Below are 24,257 nucleotides of genomic sequence, written 5' to 3'. Positions count from 1 at the left end.
CGGTTTCGTCCCAGGAAAAACTTCCGATATTTCAAAGATATACAATATTTGTTGTTTTATGTAGAGAGCTATATATTTTTTTCTTATACAAATCGATTCTTCTCATCATTGAATAATCGTTGTATCAATATTTATATGTAATATAATTAAAAAATCTTCATAATAGTCGCAAAATTCAGAACGATAATAACATAAAATCTATTAAAACATTTATAGTATTTGATATTGAAATTATTTTCTTTCATTATGTCGCGAATGTGTATTCGCGATTATCATTTGCTATTTGAAATTTGCAGCAAACAAAATCCTCTATAAATTGAGTCATTATATGTCAAATTCGTATGAATATTCCGTAATGTTAGAAATAAAAATATCTTTGAAGAACGGAGCAATTTTTTGATGTCACAAAATTTAATATAGTCCTGCAGCTACGAATTTAAATTACATATTATAATGTGCTTAATTATACACGATATTTAGTCACGTTATCGCACAACAGTTACCGTCTGCGTGAAAATTTTATAATTAGTCGGACAATCCCGTCCCAAATGAATGAGCATCTCCTGCATCGCAGAGACGTATTATATAAGTTTCATGTAAATTTGTTGGACGAATATTATCGATAACGACAAAAAGTTTTCTTTTCACCGAAAATGATAATAATATTTACGTTAGCTAGAACACAAGAGATATACATATAATAAAGATATATTTTTTTATATACAAATAGACACGATTAATATTATGCACTTTGATTAAAATTGCATTGTTTTTCTCTTTGCTTCGTTTTTTTTTTTTTTTTTTTTTTTTTTTCTTTCAATAACTCACCTGTACATGATGCAGCTGCGTAAGTTGACGATGCTGCAGCGGATTCGGCGGTGAAGTGCTCGGCGAGCTGACCACCTGAACTGTCCCGTGCTGCTGCAGGTACGGTTCCAGGAAGACATCGCTCCTGCAACACGAATGAGAGCGAAAAAGATTAGAAATAGCCACATTCTCGTGTCAATTAGATCGGCTTTACGACGGGTTTACGACGCGGACGGCTAAGTATTACGCAAATGGCGCAGCGTAACACTGATTTTCCCACGCAGGAGAGTTTATATGTTATATCGCCGTGTCTCGATATAGCATGTAGATGACACGTACAAGATGTGAAATATTAAACAATTTTTAAACAAAAATTAGAGGATCCAAAGAAAGATTATATACAATATAAACAATTTTCAGAATAAAAAGAATAATCTACTTTTTACATCGAGAGAATAAGAATTATGAAAGCTATTTTATATACATACTTATCCAAAATCTCCTTTTCTCTTTTTCTCTCTCGAATGTTTAAATAAATCAGATTGAACTATTTAATACACATAGTTTTGTTTTTATATACAAAGTGCATAAGCACACACACAATTAAAAATGCACAATATATTATTTCGTCTGTTTATATTAAAACAGTTATTTACAACAATTATTTTAATAATAATAATATGTAAATAATAAAAGTTAAATTATATTTAAAGATTAATTTCAAGATTAAGGAAGAGTATATTTTTCAATGCATGTCAGACGGAAAGGAAATGTCGCGTCATACGAAATTAATCTGCTGCTGCTTGCTGCCATATGTATATGCATTTATTAGTTACGGCACGGAAAGTAACGAAGTGCAACGGTAACGGCATAAGATAATGATACTTAGGATTCTCTAACTTTTAATTCTCCGATATAATCAGAACTACTATTGTAAATACTTCCGAATGTGTGTGTCTAAGCTTAAATATATTACGATCTGTAAGAGTGACTAATAAAGCTTTATGCAGAATATTTTTTAATTAAATATAATAAAAAAAAACTAAATATAAATGAATGCAAAAATTTTATCCTTACAATAAAATATTAATTATTAATTATTTGCAACTATTAATATTTAAACACTAAATTAATCGGACTTTTGAACCATTCCGCGTATTGTACTTTTTTATAAAAATTTATTTTAATCTTATGATGTTGATTTTATTAAATAGTTTTATTATCACGACAGTCTGATAAACGCGACGAACTTTCCTTCGTTGGTCGAGTGGATTTAAAGATGGAAATTCTGGATTTTCCATTTAATTTAGTCCGAAAGGCCGCAAGAGTCGAGAGCGCGTGCCTTTCTTACGATCCGAAAGGCGTTTGTGAAAAAACTAGAGGACAAAGATATCTCGACCCTTAGACCTTACACGACTAACTTATCGTGAAGCGGTGAATTCTTGTTACCTTACAGAAGCACCCTCGTGTCGGTAATCGCTCGGAAACTCGCAGGTAAGTTCTTCCGGGAGGTTACATTATATAAGGAACGCATTGCATTAACGTGATATAAATAGGCTTTTACATAATTTGAATGTAATTTCCATGAAACTATTTCATATATAAAAGATTAAGGAAAAGTAATTCAGTAATTGGCTTGTCGAGTTCTATTTCGTATTTTATAAAAATGATCTAGTTCTTTCTTCTCGAAAAAAATCTATAATTAAGAATATATCATCATGTTTTTAAATTGTTCGGTTATATTAAGAATTATGTCAAACTTTTTATAAAAATATTATTAAATTAATTTAATGTGTATTCAATAAATAATTTTACTTTAAAATGTTTTCAACATCCAATTTCTTTTATCAAGGACCGAGTCTACTCCAGCGTTATGCAAAATTGATGATTCTTAGGAATTTTTTTTTCGAAAAATATTAGAAATTAATTTTTTTAGCGTTTCACATATGTTTCTTATTAATGCTTAAACAATATGTCAATATTTTTAAATCTTGGTTATTTAGTTTTTTTTTTTTTTTTGTTTAATACGTGTTCAAAAAGGACAATGTGACATGCTATTCGTCATATAATTGCCTAAAATGAAAAAACTCGATCTAGTTTTACTCCGTAGAATATTTTTTCGAACTGAATCTATTTAACATTCAAAAAATTAATATTAATTATTTTTCTGGTCCTCAAAAAATAAAAAAAATTCAGAAAAATTGAAATATCTACTTTTAAAACGATACTATTTTATGATTTTTCCATTTTTTCTAATGAAATTAGATTCAGTATCCCAAAAATATCCTACGAAATAAAACTAGACCGAGTTTTTTCATTTCAAACAATAACACGAGGAGCAGCATGTTGAACATTGTTGAACCATTTTGAACACGTTATGCGCAGAGGCTTATATCGAACGAAAAAAGCTAAATATTCGTGATTTAAAAATGTTGACTATTTAAGGATCAATAAAAATATGTAAAATGCTAAAAAGATTAATTTCTAATATACTTCAAAAAAAGAATTCCTACAGATCATCAATTTTTCTTACTGCTAGCTGTAAACTGGGCCCTTAAAATATTTTTTAACAAATATGCGACAAATTATATAATATAATAAGAGTAATAATTACATAATATTATAATATAAAAATTAAAAAAAAGTTAATATTTTTGTTCACGGAAGTTTCGTGTTGTACTTCCATCTAAAATTGTATGCGTCGTGTAATATTCATGTTCAGAGAGATCTCCGGCCAATCTCAAGTCTGAGGCGGCGAAGTTACCCGGAAACAATGAATAAGTGACACTGGTGTACATCATAGCACAACGTTTGTTTCTGGCAAAACAGCCTCGCGACGGCATTATTCCCGATTCGAACTTTGTACGAGATGGCCGAATATCAGATTCGGGGCATCGACATATGCAGAGCCAACATTGTCGATATAAACGGTACGTATTGTGTTCACCCTGTGTGTTTGACAGTTGGATAGTTCCCGTATGTGTGTGCATGGCGGCCGAATCGCCAGGGGCGTGTTCAGATCAAATCCATGATGGATTTCCGCATAATAGACTTTCAGTTGCTATCAATAGATTCTTTTATGGAGTACTTGACGGTTCCTGAAAGTTTCTGGGTCGAAAGAAAAATCGAATAACTTGAAGTAAGTGAACAGGATTGAGAGAAAGCGAGGAGAATCAATATTGAAAATTCTCATCCCAGCAAACATAACGTAATAAGCATATAATAATATATATGAAAAGAGAGAGACAGAGAGAGTGTTTTTAAGATATGATAAATATTTATTGTAGAAATTAACGCAGTAGAAGAAAAGTTAATACAATAATACATACATTCGTGTGTTGATAAATATATATAAATGCGTATATATAAATATATAATAATAATAATTAATATTTACATTTATTATATGTAATAAGAATAACTTCTCATATTAACGAGTAAAGAAATGAAGATAATTAAAGAAGCTAAAATAAATTAATAAGTAAAAATTTATCAAGAGATTTATATAAAATTTGAAAATTCTACAATTTTAAATTTTAAATTTCAAAGCATCTTCATACTATATTTTATACTATGTTTTATGCAATAATTACATTTACATTATTTATATCAATTGTTTTCATATTTTGTTATCATTTATTTATATATTTATTATCTTTATTTTTCTTATTTAGAATTATTTATATTTATTAATCTATATTTATATTTATATATGTGTATCTTTAATATGTTTATTATTGCTTCAAAGAAATAATGGAATTAAATCATAAATATCTGCCTTTCACGAAAGTTTTAATATGGTATTAGAAAGAGATTTTAATTGCGTGATCTGTATAAAAAAAAAAAAAAAACAATAATATACGAAAACATCGCGATGTCACATCAAGATACTCTCGCATCGCACGCGTATCGATCTTCCTACATAATTCATGCTGAAATAGATGAGACGCAAAAAGTAATATATCCCTCTATGGAGCCTGCATATGTCACGGGATCCTCGAGACGTTTACATTACAGACTAAAGAATAAACTTGAATATGTAAGCGCTATACGAAGTAGCGCAATATCTATATGCATCTAGATGTTCCGTGACACACACATACATGTCCAACAGACTTTATTTATTCTCTCGTGCAATTTAGAATTTCTTTTTTTTTTCTTAAAAAAATGTTAAAATATATTTTTAATATATGTAGATGAAATATCTTTTGGGAATTATAACCGTTTGGAAATAAACTACATTTATTCGAATTAAACTTCAAAAACACGAAAACTGATGATGAAACTTTATTTTACGCATACTTTCTTTAATTTCAAATTCATCTTATTTTAATGTAATTTGTGACATAATTTTTAATATCTAGTTGTAAACAACGTGAAAAATGAAAAAAAAAGGCATTCAAATTTTTTCTAAAAAAAGATCAGCTGTTAGATTCTTCAAATACATTAGATTCTTAAATAATTAATAAATCAAGTTCATTGCGGAATAGTTTTTATGTCTAATTAAATGAAATATTTATATCCTTCTCGATCGGACAAATTTCACTGCATCAAACTAGATATGATGACGTGGAAAGGGGGATAGTAACGTTGAGAGTACATTCCTGGACCTTTGCAGTGATATTAGTCGTCTGTGAGCTTGGACTATGGGGGTTGCCATGACGATGGGAGGTTCTCAACACGTGGTTCGTTGGCGAGCGCCGGCGACATTTTTACCTATTAACGAGCCGCGGGGTGCATTCGGGTGCATAGAGAAAGGGTCGCACCCTCCGGCAAGAACAAGGGCACAAAGAAGCTTCGTCAGAAAGAGAGAGCCTTGGACACTTTCTTTCGCGTCTTACTCGCTCGACGCGGAAGACGATGAAAGTTTAACAGCATATTTTCGCAGTGTAATTAGAAAAGACTTAATACGATGCATTCTGATGCTTTACGATGCACTCCCGTGTAATTAGTCGGGATGATAATTACGCAACTTACCTACCATAAATATGACAGCTCAAAATTCATGGAAAATTAGAAAATTTAAGTTATAAAATTTTTTTTAGAAAAACAGAGAGGACTTTACAACTATGTATGTCCTACGTTGCATTTGCTAAATTATAATGTTAAAAATAATAAAATTTACGAAATAAATCAATTTCTGAAATTTTAACATCTCGGTTATATAATTTTGATTATAATTATATAGAATGTTATACAGAAATTTTAATTTTGAGAATAATTATTTAATGAGATTGTTTAACCTAAATAATTCTCAAATATAAAAATATAGAATATTTCTATAAGTCCTATTGTAGATCGAATATTTTTATATTCTCGTATGTATATAATATATCGAGCAAATTTCACAATCAGTGCGAGACATTTTTCGAGGATTAATTGTGAGATGTTAGCAATAGCGTATTGTGGGGATGCAAGAGAGAGAATTGGGATTTATCTATATAAACATATGAATCACAGAATCTACATGATTTCGTATTCAAAACGAGGGCTTGCAATTCCAGACGTTGCGTCGGATCGCCTCGTTACAATCGGAACGTTGCCAATCTTAAAAAAAAAAAAATTTTACGATGTCGCCGCTGATATCGTTCGATTTCATCTCCCTATATAAAGAATTTTTATTATATATTATATTTACATCATTGATGCAGCGCAATATTACCGAATTTTTAAAAGCGCGTTAAAATAACTAAAAAAAAAAAAAAAGAAGAAAGTGTGTCTGTATGCGTATAAAAACTATAATTGTATACATAATATAATATATACACTAAGTATTTTTATATGAATAAAAATATTGTTATTAAGTTGAATATTGAAAAAAATTTTTATCGTGTCTTTAATCGAATCCCATGGAAAGAAGTGCCAGAAAGCAGGCTAGTGGTATATGTTCTTAATGGTTTTCAGTCACGAGATTTTGCGAGCGAAAGGGGATTGGAAAAGTTGTCGATTATGATGATCATCGACCGGAAAAATACGGCCTGCCACTGGCCTAAACCGTCTCGTTCTTTCTCCTCTCGACGTTTTCTCTTCTATATATTCTCTTTCCCCTTTCCTTTTATTCTATTTGTCATCTGACGAAAAGTTTTTCTATCGCTAAGTGAAAATGACTATCAGCCTATCAGCGTTCTGCGAAAATTAAAGGAGACAAAAAGTCGAGAGCTCGTAAGAGTTTCGAGAATGTGTTATTTTGTTATATATTATCATCGATAAAACGAAAATAATACATACATTTGAATATTTTATTATTATTGTGAAAAATTGCTTTAAGAGTAATAATATTTTTATTATTCTTTATTAATAATTAAATCTGTACCGTCTATCTTTCTGCTCAGAGATGTTGAGCTCTGGATTAGTCTTTTATTATTAGCCATAAAATTCGAGGAACTGTCAAGTGCTTCTCGTAATCTGCAATGAACTGTCCTTATCCCGAAACGAAGAATCATGTATTATAAGAAAATTATTTCCACTGCATGGCTAATTGTGAGTCATATACGTAAAGGATGGTGCTCAAAAGTAAAAAGTAGCATGCTCATAGTGACAAAGCAATAGTAGAATTTCTTTGACATATATTTTTAAAAATTGAAATACATATTTTAATTCTTGATATTATTCTTACATTTTATTACTCTATCGCAAAATTAACTCCATAATTGGAATATGTATGATTATCTCACGGTATGATCAAGTGCTACACGTGCTCGTACTACACGTGAGCATCTTGCAGATACCGTCGAGTCGGCAGCTCCGATAAACGCGAACTTAATTAACGCGTTGAACAGAGGGCTTCCGCCAATATCCGGTATTGTTCGATGGGAGAAGAAAGATGAGACATCCCCACACGGCGGTCGATTTAATCTCTCTCTCTCTTGATTAACCACGTCGTGTGGTGTATATCGATAATTCGGTTACGTTCGGGCGGGGCACACGAAGCTTCTTTCCTTCAGGACGATTACTTTCGCAACTACTCTTCGCTTTCAGAGATCATATCTATCTCTCTCCTTGTCTTTCTCTCTCCTGTTCTCTCGGGGCTTCGAAGTTTCGAAGCGCGTTCGCAAATATTACATTGCCGCTACTTGAGCTCAGCATCCGATCAATTCAGCAGAGAGATATCTTGTTATAGAAATGATTCAGAACACCGCGGAGATAAACAGAAAACATGCGAAAGGTACGATAAATTTTCGCGGAGAGTCGTGTGTTTCTTATTAAATTAATAAAAATATATGAAGAATAAAATATAGTGCATAAGAAAAGTACAACGGATTAAAAATAAATCTTATATATATATATATATGTTATACAAAACGCGAAAATCATATTAAAATCCAACAACAAAGAATTAATTTTTCAATTGTTGAAATAAATTTTTTCGACATTATAGCTTTGTACGAAAGAATTCTTTACTTATTTCTTCACAAAATCTACAAATAATTATGATCGGCTTTACCATCGATTACGGGAAATTCTGAATAATTGTGATTTAATTAAAATTTTTTCCGTGTTTATTAGGAAAAGAATTATAAAATAATTCGAATTTAAAATAATTCGATTTAAATAAAACACACAGGCAAACTGATAATCTTTTCAATATTTCTATCACTTATGATGTTTTTTAATAACATTTTTTTTCTATATTTATTAAGATAGAGAAAAGTTAAGAACACGATTATATAGAATATAGTTTGAATTGCATCGGTTTTGATAAAAATCGCTATCTTCAAATATTTCTGAAAATAAATTGCTTTTCTCGATCCATCCGGAAGGAATTCATCTAATGAATGACATTTCCGATAAATAAAGAGCAAAAGAGAAAAGAGAAAGATAGAGAGAGAGAGAGAGAGAGAGAGAGAGAGAGAGAGAGAGAGAGAGAGAGAGAGAGAGAGAGAGGGATGAGAGGGAGGAAGAGAAGGGGAAAAAGGAGAAAGAGCTCATTGTCGATCGATCATGCGTCGAGTTATTGCGATGCGCGCGCCATTAATTAAATTCCACTTCGCCTTGTTTCCGACAAAGAAAGAATAATGATATTTTAATATTCTCTCAAATTCTTTTTTTCTAGCAAGATTATCAGTTACGTGCACTCGGCAAATTTAATTTTTGATATGTACGTAAAAAAATCATTTTCTCCAAAATGTTAATTTTGATGTTGTGTACTTGTTAGCTTTTCATTTTTCTGTCTTATCCTCGATGTCTTAATCTTCGCAAATCTTCTATACAATAAAAAGAAGTATAAAAAGACAAGATTTTTAACTAACGATAAGCAGTAACCGAATCGTCGAATTAAATATCAGTTTATCCTTGTGAATAAAGGAGAAAGTCTCTAAATAAGGAAGAAAAGACAGGAAGGAAAAAGCGAGAATGGTGACAGGGAGCAGAAGTCAGGTGTTTTAGAGTGACTTCCGTGCAATGGCCTATCCGGTTTCTCGGCATAGAGCGAAACCGAAGCCGAAGAGTGCCTCCTTGGATTTCAGCTTGGGAGACCCGCTACAGCGAGCTTGAGTTACTCGGGCCTCTTTAATACAAGATACGGGTCTACGCTTCTTGCTCATCAAGCATTTCGACAGTCTGTCATTTTATTTGTAACATTAAATTTTTTACAATCCTTAACGAGTTCTAGCACAATAAGTTTGAAGTCCGTCCATTTTGGGTTTATAAACCGAAATAAAATTTTATTAATTTGGCAGTATATAAATTAGAAAAAAATAAAAGAGAGAGAGAGTGAGAACATATACTATATTATGGAATTTCTAATATTATTTAGATGTATTATATAATTTAGATATTTATGAAAAAATATTTTTAATACATTATTATATTAATTATATAATATTATATATTTATTATATATTATATTATATTTTGATTTAATTTTAATATTATTGTTCAAATCTAAAGCAAGACGAAATAAGAGAATTTGTGCCGATCTGTCTATTCACAAACTGTTTCTCGACATAGTTTGGCGTACTTCCAAAGCGTTGCATATTTCCCGTCCTATACAATATCAACTCGCGAGTAATATTTTCGTCTTTCTTCTCGAATGATGAATAACGCGCGTCTCAAAGCATACACAAAGCGAACGAATGACTGTTCGAGTTAAGGGAAACCGGAAGGACACAGACGTACTGACGTACACATATCCCCAGCGGATTCGATGTACCTTTCAAAGGATTCTCGAAGAGTCGATATATTCGCGACCGGGAAGAAAACGGAAGAATCCTCTTTCTCCCCCGTAGGATTTGGAAGTCAGACTCGATTTCCACCGTGGAAATGGGTTTTTCTGCTGTCGATCCGCGAGGAATTCTGCGGAGAGAGAATCTCGTCAAAGTAAGACCTGCATTGATATTATTATCCTTCGGTGCGTCCTCGGCGGATACAAAAATATCTTTCCATTCTACTTCTATACGATTCCTTAAAATAAAGACGTGCTAAAATTCTCCAAACTTGTTAGAAAAAAATTAGTAATTTACAATCCTAGAGTAATTGAGGAACAAGATAAAGATTAATGAAAAAATAATTGAATAGAAATTTAATTCTAAGTATGTAAAATAGAAATATAATTTAATTTTTTTGGATGTACAAAATAGAAATTGAATCACTAATTGTAATTTATATTACTTCGGAAATTAAAATCTGAGATTATGTGGGATAATAATTATAATTATTAATTACATATAATTCTCGTATCATTTCAACTGATATGCGACTTGTTGACAAATTTCTTGATTATCAAAAATACTGAGAATAATTTCTCGTTTGTTTTATCGGATAATTGGCTTCATGAGCGAAACGGATAGTTAAGAAATTATATGCGAGGAAACTGGAGAAAATCGTGTAAAGTATAATATATTACTCTCGATCTAATATTCCGAGATACTCGTAAGATTCAAAATCGTTTAATTTTATTAGCGGTAAGGAGAAGAGCATGTGGTTTTCTTTTTTCGCATCGCAAAGAAAGTTGTTTATGTAATAAAAAAAAGAAATACAGTATTTAACAGTTTTTATAATAGAAAAAGAAGAAACCGCTAGAAAAAAATAGAGAGTTTTCACAGAGATCCGCTTAATTAAATGGAAAATGCGGTCACACTAAATCGGAGAATCTTGATCCCGGACGATTTGCACATGGAACTAATTTTCGAATATGATTTACTTCAACGCGGTGTAAAGCTTTTTCTGATAAATAATTGTATATCTTTATTGGAAATAAAGATAAATATTTTTTTTTCACGAATTAGAATTAAAAGTACAATCATTTATTTTATATTGAAAAACGAAAAACGTAACATTTTGAATAATTATTAATGATTTAAAGAATTACTGCATTTTATTTCGATGAAAAATCAGAATTGTCGTTAATTTTCGTCACGCGTTAAACTATTTTATTATAATAAAGTGTATGTGTGATAGAAATTTTTGATAGTCCATGTTTCTTATTTAAAAAAATAAATTATAAATTATAATTCGCAAAAAGATTTTATTCTTTCCATGCAATTTCTCTCACGAAATATACAAAAAGCTAATATAATTTAAAATAATATAATAATCTAATATCTGAAACAAAGTAATTATGTATAATTAGTAATTTATATATAATTCGATTCTAACTTACGCCTCATTTCGAGGGGACCTTGTTTTCTCCTTAATGAAAAGATTTTTGAAGGGACACAATGGACGACCTTCCAATAACAACAACAATAAAAAAAAAAGAAAAAAAGAAAAGAAAGGAGATTCGTCCGTGGTCTATTCGTGGGAGAGTAAGCGGATCACGACTAAGCGGCTTACATAAGAATCAACCGAAGAGTTTCCTCTCGCTCTCGGCCACTTTGCTATCATATTTCATAGTAATCACTGATTAAAATCGATTTCCTTACGCCATGCGCGGTACGTGAGATCACCAGATCGTTTCCCTTTCCTTCCTGCATCGATCTCGGATCATGCAATAGATCCACTATACACGATTTATTTTCGATATTAATGTTCACATCATAACTGGAAGTTGCATCTTTCAATCAACATCAATCTTATCTCAGTCGTACCATTAAAAAAAAAATTTGTTCTAATTAAATTTTTAATGTGTGCAAAGTTATGTATGTGTAAGATATTACATATATATATATCTTGTATGTATCTGCATCTTATAATGATCGTCTAAAAAATATATCGCAATAATTCCTGAATAAAGTAATTTTTCTCATTTTTCAAAAAATATTTTTAGATAAAGCATTTTTCGATTCAATTCTTATTCAAGGAATGAGAAATGATTAGTATACGTATGAAAATTGTTACAGAGAATATCATAAAAATATGGTTAAATTAGATTAATCTTTTTATTGCAACAAAAATGATAGAAGTATCCATAAATGTATGATGACTGATTCTTTTTTTTTTTTTTTGCGTCCGTTATACTATCGAAGGAAATGCTTTCCTCCTAGATTAATTTTTTTTTACGAGAATATTTTTACCTCTTAACGCCGATTTCCGCATAACGACCCCTGCTGATCGCTCGCGTCGCCACCACATTTCTGCCATTACCATTGCCAGGATTCGTGTACAATGTCAATATGTCGTTGCTGTTGATGTTGCCGATGATCGGCGGTAACATTATGGCAAGAATGCACGATCGGATTTCTCACGACGGACGTTCAAACGACGACGATTGGCATTTCACTAACGCATCGATGCGCGTCGGGATTTTTATAGTCCTTTATAGAAAAATTTTGCTCGGTCACTCGAACGATCTACGAGATTTATCGATGGATCTAATGGATCTATGGAAATACAAACGATTGAAGCGTGAAATATCGGTTGCAAAATGATTATATAACATTATCAACTTATTATTGATAGTCAAAAAAATGTTTCATCTTTTTAAAACAGAAATTTTATTATGAAAAAAAAATTAAAAAAAAAATTCGTAATATAAATACCGCTCAAAAAACTATTAAATAATTTTAGTAACATAATATCTCTCAAAAAATTATTAAATAATTTAGGAATTACTGATTATACTCATGTATACTTTTTTATTGTTAGTTAGCTAATTTCTGAAGGAGATTTTATTTATGTTATTAAAATTTTTATTTTATTTTTCTAGTATAAAATTTTCTAAAGGCAGAAGATTCTTTAATAATAGTAAGAAATATCTATCGCGACTCAAACATCTCTCGACATTTTCACCAAATGGTAATGGAGGCTAAAAATCAAACTATATGACCACGGGGAAAAAGGGTGTACGAAGTTAAATGCCGAGAAGAGAACTGGGAGATATCGTGTTTGCGCCGGCCATCCGGCGACTTCCGTCGTGTTCCCTTTCATTTCTTGGCCGGCCAATATCCACGAACGTGCTTCTGAGATCTTCCCTTTTTTTTTTCGTCCACAGACGATATCGATAATAACACACTCGTTCCTCCTTCCGCGAGCCGTTTCCTCTTATTATATCTGCGAACAACCTTCGCGTCATAAAGCCGGTTCTATATTTTCGGCGCTAGCATAAATTCGGTGGTTCATGAACGTTACATTTTACTTCTATCGTATCGTTTTCGAGATAGAACATCAAATAATACCGTATAAATAGAACACGATTACGTGTTGTCCACGATATTGAAAAATATATCCGCTTTCTATTTATGCAACATTCCTCTTTCTACGCGTATTTCTTTTGAAAATCGCTTACAACACTTTTAAAGTTTAAATGTATTTTGTATGATTCGCATTAATTCTATTTTACTATTATCGTCTGTAATATCAAAAATTATATTAAAATATTATAACATATAATCCGCCATAATCTAAATTAAATTTGTTCTTTTTTTTTTTTTTCACGAAGTATGTATAATATATACATTCAAAAATCTATTTAGGTTTTCGTATTATACGGTTCTTCGAAAAAATTTTTCATTTCTAACGTTATATGTATAATGGAAGAGTTTATCCCTTCTCTCTCTTCAAAATATTTTAAATTCATATTTATATAATTTTTCAAATTTCCGTAGAAAGATTGTGTTATAAAAAATTTTCTACAGCTTTCCATATTCAATATTATGCATTATATATATATATAAATTTAGAATTTATTTCAATTTAAAATCTATATTTTATATAAAGCTTTCCACGATTTTCAATCTGAAAATATTTCTTACAGAAATAAAATAGAAATAAATTTATGACAATTTGAAAACAAGCTACGCGGCTAAACAATTTTCTCGAGAAATCCTATCTGTAAATTTATCGAATAAATTATAATTAAAAGAGAAAATACTCTCCGCAATAGCTTCTGAATAAGTATCTAATTAAGTATCTCAATTAGATACGGCAATATCTGTACGGTTTGATCCGCCTGGTCTAATTTAGTTTTAACGAAAACTGAATTAAGCAGAAGATGTTATTGCGCTTAAATATTGTCGCATATTCCGGAAAGATTTAATCTCGTTCGCTCCGTTTCAACGTTTTCTTCCTCTCTTGACAATATTTATAATGACAATTGAAAACTTTCTTCTTTATATTAAGCGATAAGGACTCGCGTCGCGAACTACTCTATAGTTGTGTTTGTGCAGTTCCCAAAAATGGGATTGCTTTTATCCTTATTTCCGCGTTTCGACATTTATTCGTAAAGCTGCAAATACATTTGTGCGATCGTATTAAAAAGTAAGACTCGAACACAAGGGTGGACAATGTTTTCTCTTTCATAATATTATCAAATTACGTAAACAATTTCATAAAATTGATCTTAAAAAAATCCTTTATATATTTAAAAATATGAAAAATCTATATATCAAAAAGTCTTGGATAAAAAAATAAGATGTTATTTACTTTTTTATATAATAGCCCTTTATAATTTATAAATATAATAAAATATAATAAAATTTAATAAAATGTAAAACATTTATATTAATAAATGTAGTCGACAAAATATAATTTAAATTGTTTAATCATTTTATAATTATAAATATAAAGCCTGTCTCAAATCTACGCTTTTTAGACAATGTATAATTTGCGACAAAAGTTGGAATAAAATTCTATTTACTATTTATTGTGCCGTGTAATACCAAAAATACATACAATACATCAGAATACACATATATTAAAAGAAATATGTGTTATAAAATTATAAATATATATGAAATTATAAATAGATTTCTTGTCTTTTTGTCGCAAATTATAGATCATCAAAAGTGAGCTTAAGAGATCAGGACTGAATAAACTAATGTCAATCTTCGCTTCACAAAATTCCGTAGTATTATACCAATTATTAAAAATTTAATAATGATTTTATAATTAAAAATATAATATTTAGTACTTTCAAAGTGTGATTGTGATTTCGCACGAACAGTCCTCGAAATGACACGCGTAATTTCACTTTTAATAGCGGAAAAAATAAATTCTAATGATGATTGATAGTTTCGCTCGCTGCTCGATTGAGAGAGTATCCGACTCATTTTCGCGAGTCCGACATGATGCGTCCAACGTCAGCAGTCTCGATAAGACTTAATGACGATCGATGGGCGAATTAATTTAGAATCTCACTGTCTGTGTGAAATTTACTCGATCTAGAGAGACAGAAATATATTTCATCCATTTGTATATTAAGTAAATTCTACTTTTAGCATTTTAAACCGAGTGTATTTTGTTTTCGTCAAATTTTCGATTATTTTTGAACGTTACAATATTTTTTAGGAGTTATTAAAGTATAAACTCACTTTTTTATTAGATATAAATATAAATAGCATGAAATACAAATATTCTTAATGATGAATACTCTCATTAAAAAAATAGCTTTATAAATATTTCTATATTTGTATACAAATATAATATAATACGTTAAAACATATTTTTCATAAGCACATTTTTATAATACAAAAATATAATATAATTTTCACTCTCTCAAATAAAATTCATGATTTATTATTGTTCTTATAGACAATATTAGGAAAAAATGTATAATTGAAATAAAAATCCGTGAATAATGTCAAACTATTTCACATATTTTTATCTCATAATACTACTTGATATAAATTTAAAAGAGGCCAGAATAAACTGCAGTATTTATTATTCACGCTTGATTGATTATATACAGGTGAGAGTACAACGATAAATCATGTGTATCTTCCTCTCCTTTGTTTTTTCCTTTTTTAAATTGCTTGATAACTTGTCACTAAATAAGTGCGACATCATTTTTCTTGCTTGCTTAATCGTTCTTGAACTCTAACACCGGCATGAGACGTGAAAAGATCATACTCGAAAAAGGAAGGACGTAAATATATTACATCACTTCATATGGAATGAAAAAAAGGCGTCCCTCTTGGCATTTGAAATATTTAATCATGCATCGTGCATTATTATTAATCTCTCGCATTCTGAACTCACATACAATATCATGATACAATCCGAATGACTTATTATGTATTTCATCTAAAGCATCTCTGACAATTGAAATATCTATTTTTGCAACACAATAACTCGCGAAAAATTTATTTTTACATCATTTAAAATATATATTTTTGCCTATTATGGAAGATTCACAAATCATTTTGTTATCCGATAATTTCCTAAAAGTATAAAATTAATCGTTTCATAATTTTAAAAACTTATTTCTTCTTTTCAATATCTTTTTAATATTTCGCGAGAGAGATTAATATCAAACCAAACTTTTATCAAAACAAAATCCAAATTATAAAACAAAGATTTCACATTGTTTTCATGTAACAAAATTCTGCATAAACAGCACACGATTGCAATATTATCGGCAACGATTGATTATTCATCGTATTTATCTTAGTTTACTGCGTTCTGATCAAGCTAAGTCAGTTGCCATTTATTGTATAAGCCCAGTGATAAAAAGAAGTATTTCTCTCTCGCGATAAGAGTATCTTTTTCTAAGAAATGGCTCTGAATGCGATTGATTCATAGCTTGCTGACAAGCATAATTTAAAAATTTGTGTTGGTACGTTATTTTTAGCAAACAAGAAAAAGAAAGAAAGTTGATTCCCAAATCGTTTCTTTTTTCATATTTTTATATTTTGTATCCATATTTGTAAAGATAATTATTATAAATGTAACAACACGTTATATATATTTCCGTATTATTTGAAAATATAAATTTATGGACACTTAGAAAATATATTATAAGCTGTTGGATGAAATAAAAGTGAGAAATACTCTCAAATAAAATTTATACGCTCGATTGATTCGATGCAATGATACTATCGTGAATGATCATAAAACGTCATTTTCCTCAAGCTCTTTTTATCGCGCTTCGATTGTGACGTGTGTAATTGACAACGGTAATAAGAACAAACAAGACTTCGCACCGTAATTTTTTATGCATAGGTCAGTAACAAAATAAAAACGCGATATTACTTTCGTAAAAATGATGCTTATCAAAACATCACCGAATATCTATGATTATGTAATAAATAAATCTAATACATACTTAATTGCTTGTATTTTAAACACTCTTCATTGGAATATTTTCATGAAATATTTTCGGAAACGCGAAATGCTAATATTCGAGAAAATTCGAAGATCCACACAAAATAGTATTCGAAGAAATTTATAAAAATTTAAAAAAAAAGAAATAATTCTTTTGAATTTCTTATTATAATCCCTTTACAATATTTTCTTGGAATAAGAAAACAAATCTTTTTCTTCCTCTTTAGAGAGAAATAACTTTCTAAAATAAAATTTCCACTCTCAATAAAACTTCTATATAGATAAAGTATCTGTGCAGATTTATTAACGATTAAAAGATCGAGCAAACTTTCCTTCTAATATCAATCATACTCCAAGATAGCTTATACAGCCGTCTCATTCGAATAAATGAATTCCACGTTGGAGAGTTTTCCAAAAACGAAAAAATATCGTCACTACATTATTCAAAATCAGCATTCCCGAATATCTTAATGAAGGAATTCGCGTTGTAAATTCGCCTCGCTATTAAAAATAGAGAGCGTCTTGTGGACGACTATTCTTTTAAATAATATCATATACAGGCTTTATATTTATTATTCCATATAAAATAAGCAATATAAGTGTCTTTAATATAATCATATTATTCGTAAAAAAACAAACAAGAATAAATTATAAAATTCAATAATGTATAATATAACATCAATCTGAAAAAAAAAAAAAAAAGTATATGGATGAAATGAACTATCTGCTATTAATTAGAAATTCATTTTTCAATTATTCAAGTCTATAAAAAGAAATTGTCGACCGTTGCGTTGTTACAAAATGAGAGTAAACGGAACTTTTCGATGCCGACCTTCGTACTATGTGTATTTCCGGTACCATAAAATCGCGCCGGTTCCTATTCTTACATTGTTTATTCTGTCCTCGGATACGGAAAATAGACGGGCAATAAAGACGAGAATGCACAATCAGGAAGCCAACGTAGCGAGGATAAAATGAGATCGCGGAAGCGGGGAGCGATCTGCGTTATGTAATGTTCGCGAAAACGACAGTGGCAATTTCCCCCCCCCCCTCCCCCGCCCCCGTCGCGTCGCCGCGAAAATCACCGCAATCAATAACGTCGCGTTTTTCAAAGTGGTCTGATGCCGCGTATACTTTGTATGTGTGTGACACAGCACTTGCTTTATCATGTCAAAACTCGATAAATGTTTCGGTATATAATAAATAGATAGACGGTAACTAGAATTAGCGGATCCCTCTTACATATGTAACTGTAAATCTTTATTGTGATAACAATAGCTGGATAAATTTGATTATGTGAAATATATTGAAGCGCAAAGATCTAACGAATACGAATGTGTGTTTGAAAAGATCTTATATCGGGTCCTTGGGGGAAAAATTTGCATTTTTATAAAAAAATTTTTAATTACTTTCTTAACTTTATCAAATTTTTATTTTAACATATTCAAATATTCGTACACTGCTTTACAAGATTCGAAATAAACTGCAATTCTATATGTGTAATAAGCAAGAAAAATATATATCTTATGCGTTAGATCTTTTTTTTTTTTTTTCCCCTAAATGTAGTCGATGATTTTTCAAAATATTTTTTTTTTTTCCTATTTTTAATATAAATATCGAATGTTTGCGTTAAATGAAATAATTGATCGAATAGACGGCACGATAAAATTTCAATATATTCTAAAATTTTAATTCTATAGAAGTTTTTCCTGTAACTTATAAATTATATAATTAATTATAATTATATTAAGCAAATAAAATAAATAAATATCTATCTATTTTGCAACCGACATAGTTCACTAATCAAATCCGCAACTCTCGACATATATGTAAATCAAATATAGATCAAAAGCGAATTATATCGTAGTCGTATCTCCGAGAGGATCAAGGTCGAGAAGGAGCCGATATCATTTGAAACCTACTCTTGTATGCTATTGTTGTGACGTCACCAACCAACCAACCAACCAATCCGACCGAATCGAGCACAGCGTACCGTATCTTTTTTTTTTTTTTTTCTTTTCGTCTCCTTTTCACGCACTATCGAACGCAATGACGAGTACGACGGCGACGACGGGACGCGCCGTGGACGCCCGTCGGCGACGCACTGCCGGCAGCGTCGCGACGACACGTAAAACCGGTACGGGAACGACGCCAGTGACTGTCGGTCGCGCGAGGAGCCGATGGACCCTTCGACTGCCTTCGCGTCGCGAAAGAGCGGCGATGGTATAGGAGGGGAGGGGGTGGGGGAGCTAGGTGCATCGGAGTGCGCAGGCGCGTCATGCAGACTTCATTCTAGAGATGCTCCGTCCGCTACTACTGATCGTCACCATAGGGACCATGGATCGTATAGCGACCATCCGAACTGCTCCGAACCGGTCCGGCAAAGATGGACCGACGTTGTCGCGGTCATCTGTTACGTCTGGAGTCTGGACGTTCCTGTCATTCCTCCCCCCTCATCGTTACCGAAGGTGAGTATTAACGAGTGTCACGGGAAAGCGGAATTAACGATTTGATATTGATATCGAAATTGATTGATATGTATTTAGCTATAACTTTCTAACTGTATATCTATATATATATATATGTATAACAAATAGTATTTATTGATAAAAAAAGGGAAAGACTTTCGGAAAAAAGAAAAGAACAGATCGCAAAGATCTATCGAGGAATGAAATATTGAGAAAATTGAATTAATTTACGTTCAAGTGCGCTAACAATAGCGACAAGCGGAAAATGTCTATTATATCAAAAATTTTATTCGAAATTTTATATTTAAAACTTTTTTTCTCCCCGTGAGATGGCAATGCACTTTTTCATTTATTTGATCACGAATATAAAATTGGAATATAAAATTTAATTTGCTGCCAAATATTTTTTTTTTATTAAGACAGAATTACCAATATCAGACAGAACAATTTAAATCGTGACACTCGATAAACAAATAATAGGGAAAACGGTCATTTTATGTATTTGGAAGTTGCTTTTGCAACGATCCTGTGCCGTAAATATCGAAAATCGCGTTGTGTTATATAGATATCGACCTGAAAGTTACGCTGTAAAATACAATGCATTATTTATCCGTTGGCAATGTCGACACGCACTGATTATCGTGCATGCCATCGATATATTCTCTTTCTAATAGCATTTGCATTGTGTTAGCGTATCGCGCGGCATATCCCGAAACAATCAAGCCAAACTTTATCTCAAGAAATATTTAAGTGATCTAAATATAATTTAATATATAATTTAAAATTAATCGATTAAAGTTTAATATTTCGTTTATTGAGAAAAATTCAAGTCCACATGAAAGATGAATTTTCTAAAATGTATACTATATAAGGCAAACACAACATATAGTCTTATCATACTTATTATTTCCAAGAGAAAAAATAAAATAAAATAAAATAAAATAAATGTAAATTTGACAATTTTTAAAGTAAGCTAATAACAGTTTAATTATAATTATTTTGTAATCTTTTTCAAAAGATAGATTACATCAAAGATAAAAAAAAAAAAAAACCTTATAGATTACTTCTACTACTAAATATATGTAGGTTGAACAATTTACACGGTATATATTGCTATACATTTCGCGAATGGGATGGCAATAAAAGCTTTCTCTTCCGACGGTGTGCGAGAGTTTCTTTCGTCTTCGGACAGTGGAAATCGTAAATGCTTTTCGCGCTCGGTCGGTCTGTTCAACCTTCCGGAAACCACCTGATTCAACGCAATTTCGATGCTGTCCAGCGTAAAGCTCCTGCTGCAATTTTCAAGCCAATGTACCCTTATACACATTATGAAATACCGAGTTCTACAATATTTTTCTAATTTAGAAGGTTATACTTTTTGTCACCGAGAAAGAGAAAGATAAGCACTTACAATTAGATACAGCAGATATTTTTCTCAAATATTATCAAAAATTTCCAAAAATATGATTTATCGCTCATATTAATATTTACGAGTTTTCATAACAAAGAATTTAATAACAAAAATAATTAATAACGTCATCCAAGTAATAATAGAAATATATGCATATACGTATACATATATATATATATATATATATATATATATATATATATATATATATATACATATATATGTATGTATGTATATATGTATGTATGTATGTATAAAATAAGGAAAATATAAAATATATATAAAATAATATTTAATGGAAAAATATAATCAGAATTAAATATTATTCAATCTGTGAGAATGTACGTCTTAAAAAATTTAATGACGAGAATTCTAATTAGATTACAAGTAACCCTTTGATTGCGTACTCCTTCAAAAAACTTAATACATCCAAGCAGGAAAAAAAAAATAAAAATGATTTTCTCCCGCCACGATTTGATCTTTTCGATTGCAAAGCTCGTGGACTTTTTGCAATTTGGTGCGAGGCTCTTTACGAATGATCGTTTGTCTTCCGGTCTTCGTCGTGATAACTTTTTCTCACGGAAGGATTCGTGAGGGGGAGGGGGAGGGGGAGGGGGAGTGGTAGGGGGGAAGCGAAGTTCGATGCTTGCTCGCGCCAGTAAAATCCATGCCCTCGCCACAAATCTCTTCCGCCCCGATGGTGCTTCTTGCTTCCTCGCGATGTAGATCCCCTTTACAACCTTCCTTCTAATCCAGCTATCCCGCGCGCGCTTTCTCTCTCTCTCTCTCTCTCTCTCTCTCTCTCTCTCTCTCTCTCTCTCTCTTCACGACTTAAGAATATCTATGTACTCCCTCGGCCCAAAGAAGTGCCGCCGGCCGCATGGATCAATGCCGAGATGAATGGAACCCGAGTATACGCGAGAGACTTTAAGAGAGATCATAGTTGATACGAGAGAATTGCGGAGAGAATAAAAAAAGCGCCTCCCCCTCTTTGTATCGACAGAGACTATGTATATCATATATACATATATACATATATATATATATAATAATAGACTTGACAGCAACTAAAATAATGATGATAATTCAATAATGTAATAATAAATAAAAAATAGAAATAATAAATATTATATTCTTATTGCATACATATATATATATATATATATATATATATATATATATATATATATATATGTATAAAGATGTAAAATATTGTATTAAAATTTTTGCAAATTAATATATATTATTCTTAGACGCCGTTGCGCATATTTTTTGTAATTGTATTTAGATTGAAAATAAATCCTCTTGTATTTTCTCAGTATTTTTCCTCAAGTATAATGTGAACGTTCTTAAAAGCACGAGGACTCAGGTGCGGGAAAAAATTCGCGTCAAACTTTTTCGTCTTCAAAGTTTCTTAGAAATATATATATATATATGGTATAAGCTGACCGGACGTAAAAATATACCATTTTCGTGGGATAGTGGATGGCGAACGGGAGCCAGACTTCATAAGAGTATAAATTCGAAGGATTACGCGCACCATTCGCTGTTAGGGTTCAGGTGAGCTGTTGATACTGTAGCTCTCTCGTCATAGACTGTCAAAACTTTAACCGTATGTTTCACGTTTCTAAAGCTATGAAAAATTTAAAGTATGAAAAAATACAAAGTCGACACGGAAAATGTTAAATAAGCATGTAAAAATATCTTTTTTAAACGGTAATGTAAAAAAAAAAAAAAATGGTAAGAAGAGAGATTTAAATTTAAATTTTGAATTTTGAATCGTGTAATTGTAAATTTCAAATTTTAGTTGCTAATTTTAAAATATTTCACTCTTTAATTGTAATTTTTAAAACTATATGCACATATTTCATATATTGATTTTAGTTTTTGATACATGAGTTATATAATTACATTAGAAAAGTTTTAATTAAGTTTTATGTCTTTCATACCATTTACTAAAGATATAGAAGAAAAATTCAAGAGGCAGAAAGAGATTGCCGGATGTTAAAAAATTTCCGTCAAAGAGATCGGTCGCAGCCCAAAGGGTCGTAAAGAGATCACGAGGAATCGTTCGCCCTGTCATTTTTGAACGAACGGCTTTTTCTGCGGGCAAACTTTTCGTCGGAGCTTTTCTTTCTCCCTTTTCTGTTGCTCGGTAGCGCATGATAGTGTGCCGCTGGAACGAGCAGAAGGGTTGCAGAGGGAAAATTATGAGGAGACGGGAGTTTGCTGTCAAGTAATCATCCCATACATGTACCATACACCATACATAAGCGATGAAAATATCTACCGATGTGAAAGATAATCTTTCTCCTTTTTTATATAAAAAAAAAAAAAAAAAATATGTTTATAATCGCTAACGATATGACAGTGTGTGTTTGCGGAGCGAATATAGATTTTTTTCTTTGCTTTCTTTACGCAATATTATTATTTGTTTATATTTTAAATAAGAAAGAAGATACTCTCGATATTAATTATATCGCATCTAATAGATATTTTTTCTATATATTGCATTATAATTTTATATGCGTCGTGTCTAATAGGTTGAATTGTTGTATAATAGGTTCGTTAATAAAAAATCGAAAAAAATAATTTTGCAATTTGCTAATTGCGACTACAGTTATGAAAATATTATCTAGCTATAGAGCAGTTGTGGAAATATTATCTCGCCACAGCGAGGCAGTCAACAATTCAATGCGTATTTTAAATTAAATGTATATAAATACATATTTATAATGAAAACTTTGTCGTAGACATTTTAAATATTAAATAATATATTTCAAATATTTTAATATTATATATATATATATATATATATATATATATATACATGTATAATCTCGCGTGGTTACAAAAGCCTTTTCCCAGTTGCCAGCGAGATAATTGCACGCAGTAACTGCAGTTACAGTAGCGAATTGCGTGTATGCATAGTTAACTGTTTTCTCCGCGTTTCTAATTTTTCAACGAATACGCCATACAACGAACTTTCGCTCGTAAAAAAAAACATCGGTGCATGACAACGCGAGATTCACGTATATGCACAGATATATTGCAATTCGCACGACATGCCAAGTTTTGTTCTTCAGCTATGATCAATGATCAGAAAGTGATCAGGAAAATTTTTTATAATTCATGAATATCTACATTGTTTG

At 30.9% G+C, this 24,257-nt stretch overlaps 2 protein-coding genes across 11 annotated transcripts in view; one reads left to right on the top strand and one right to left on the bottom strand.

Annotated features, from left to right (window-relative positions):
• Spri (Src homology 2 domain-containing protein sprint) overlaps positions 1-24,257 on the bottom strand; it is a 140,034-nt gene that overhangs the window by 13,717 nt on the left and 102,060 nt on the right. For 5 of the 10 annotated variants that reach the window (XM_070313224.1, XM_070313210.1, XM_070313218.1 and 2 more), the window contains one exon: positions 829-952. In XM_070313224.1, the coding sequence (XP_070169325.1) occupies positions 829-952 (124 nt within the window). Of the gene's footprint in view, positions 1-828; positions 953-12,260; positions 12,567-19,148; positions 19,448-24,257 lie in introns of those variants that run through there. The other 5 variants (XM_070313229.1, XM_070313250.1, XM_070313234.1 and 2 more) reach the window with 4 other exon arrangements.
• Positions 19,374-24,257, top strand: part of LOC138942829 (venom allergen 4-like) — a 35,534-nt gene continuing 30,650 nt past the window's right edge. Inside the window, exon 1 of the mRNA XM_070313302.1 lies at positions 19,374-19,694. Coding sequence (XP_070169403.1) covers positions 19,407-19,694 — 288 coding nt within the window. The 5' untranslated portion in view covers positions 19,374-19,406. The remainder of the gene's footprint in view (positions 19,695-24,257) is intronic.

Source organism: Polyergus mexicanus, unplaced genomic scaffold, assembly GCF_030449975.1.
Source record: "Polyergus mexicanus isolate NDT 795.1 unplaced genomic scaffold, iyPolMexi1.0 SCAF_2, whole genome shotgun sequence".
NCBI lineage: Eukaryota > Metazoa > Arthropoda > Insecta > Hymenoptera > Formicidae > Polyergus > Polyergus mexicanus.
This window is presented reverse-complemented; position numbering and strand designations above follow the sequence as displayed.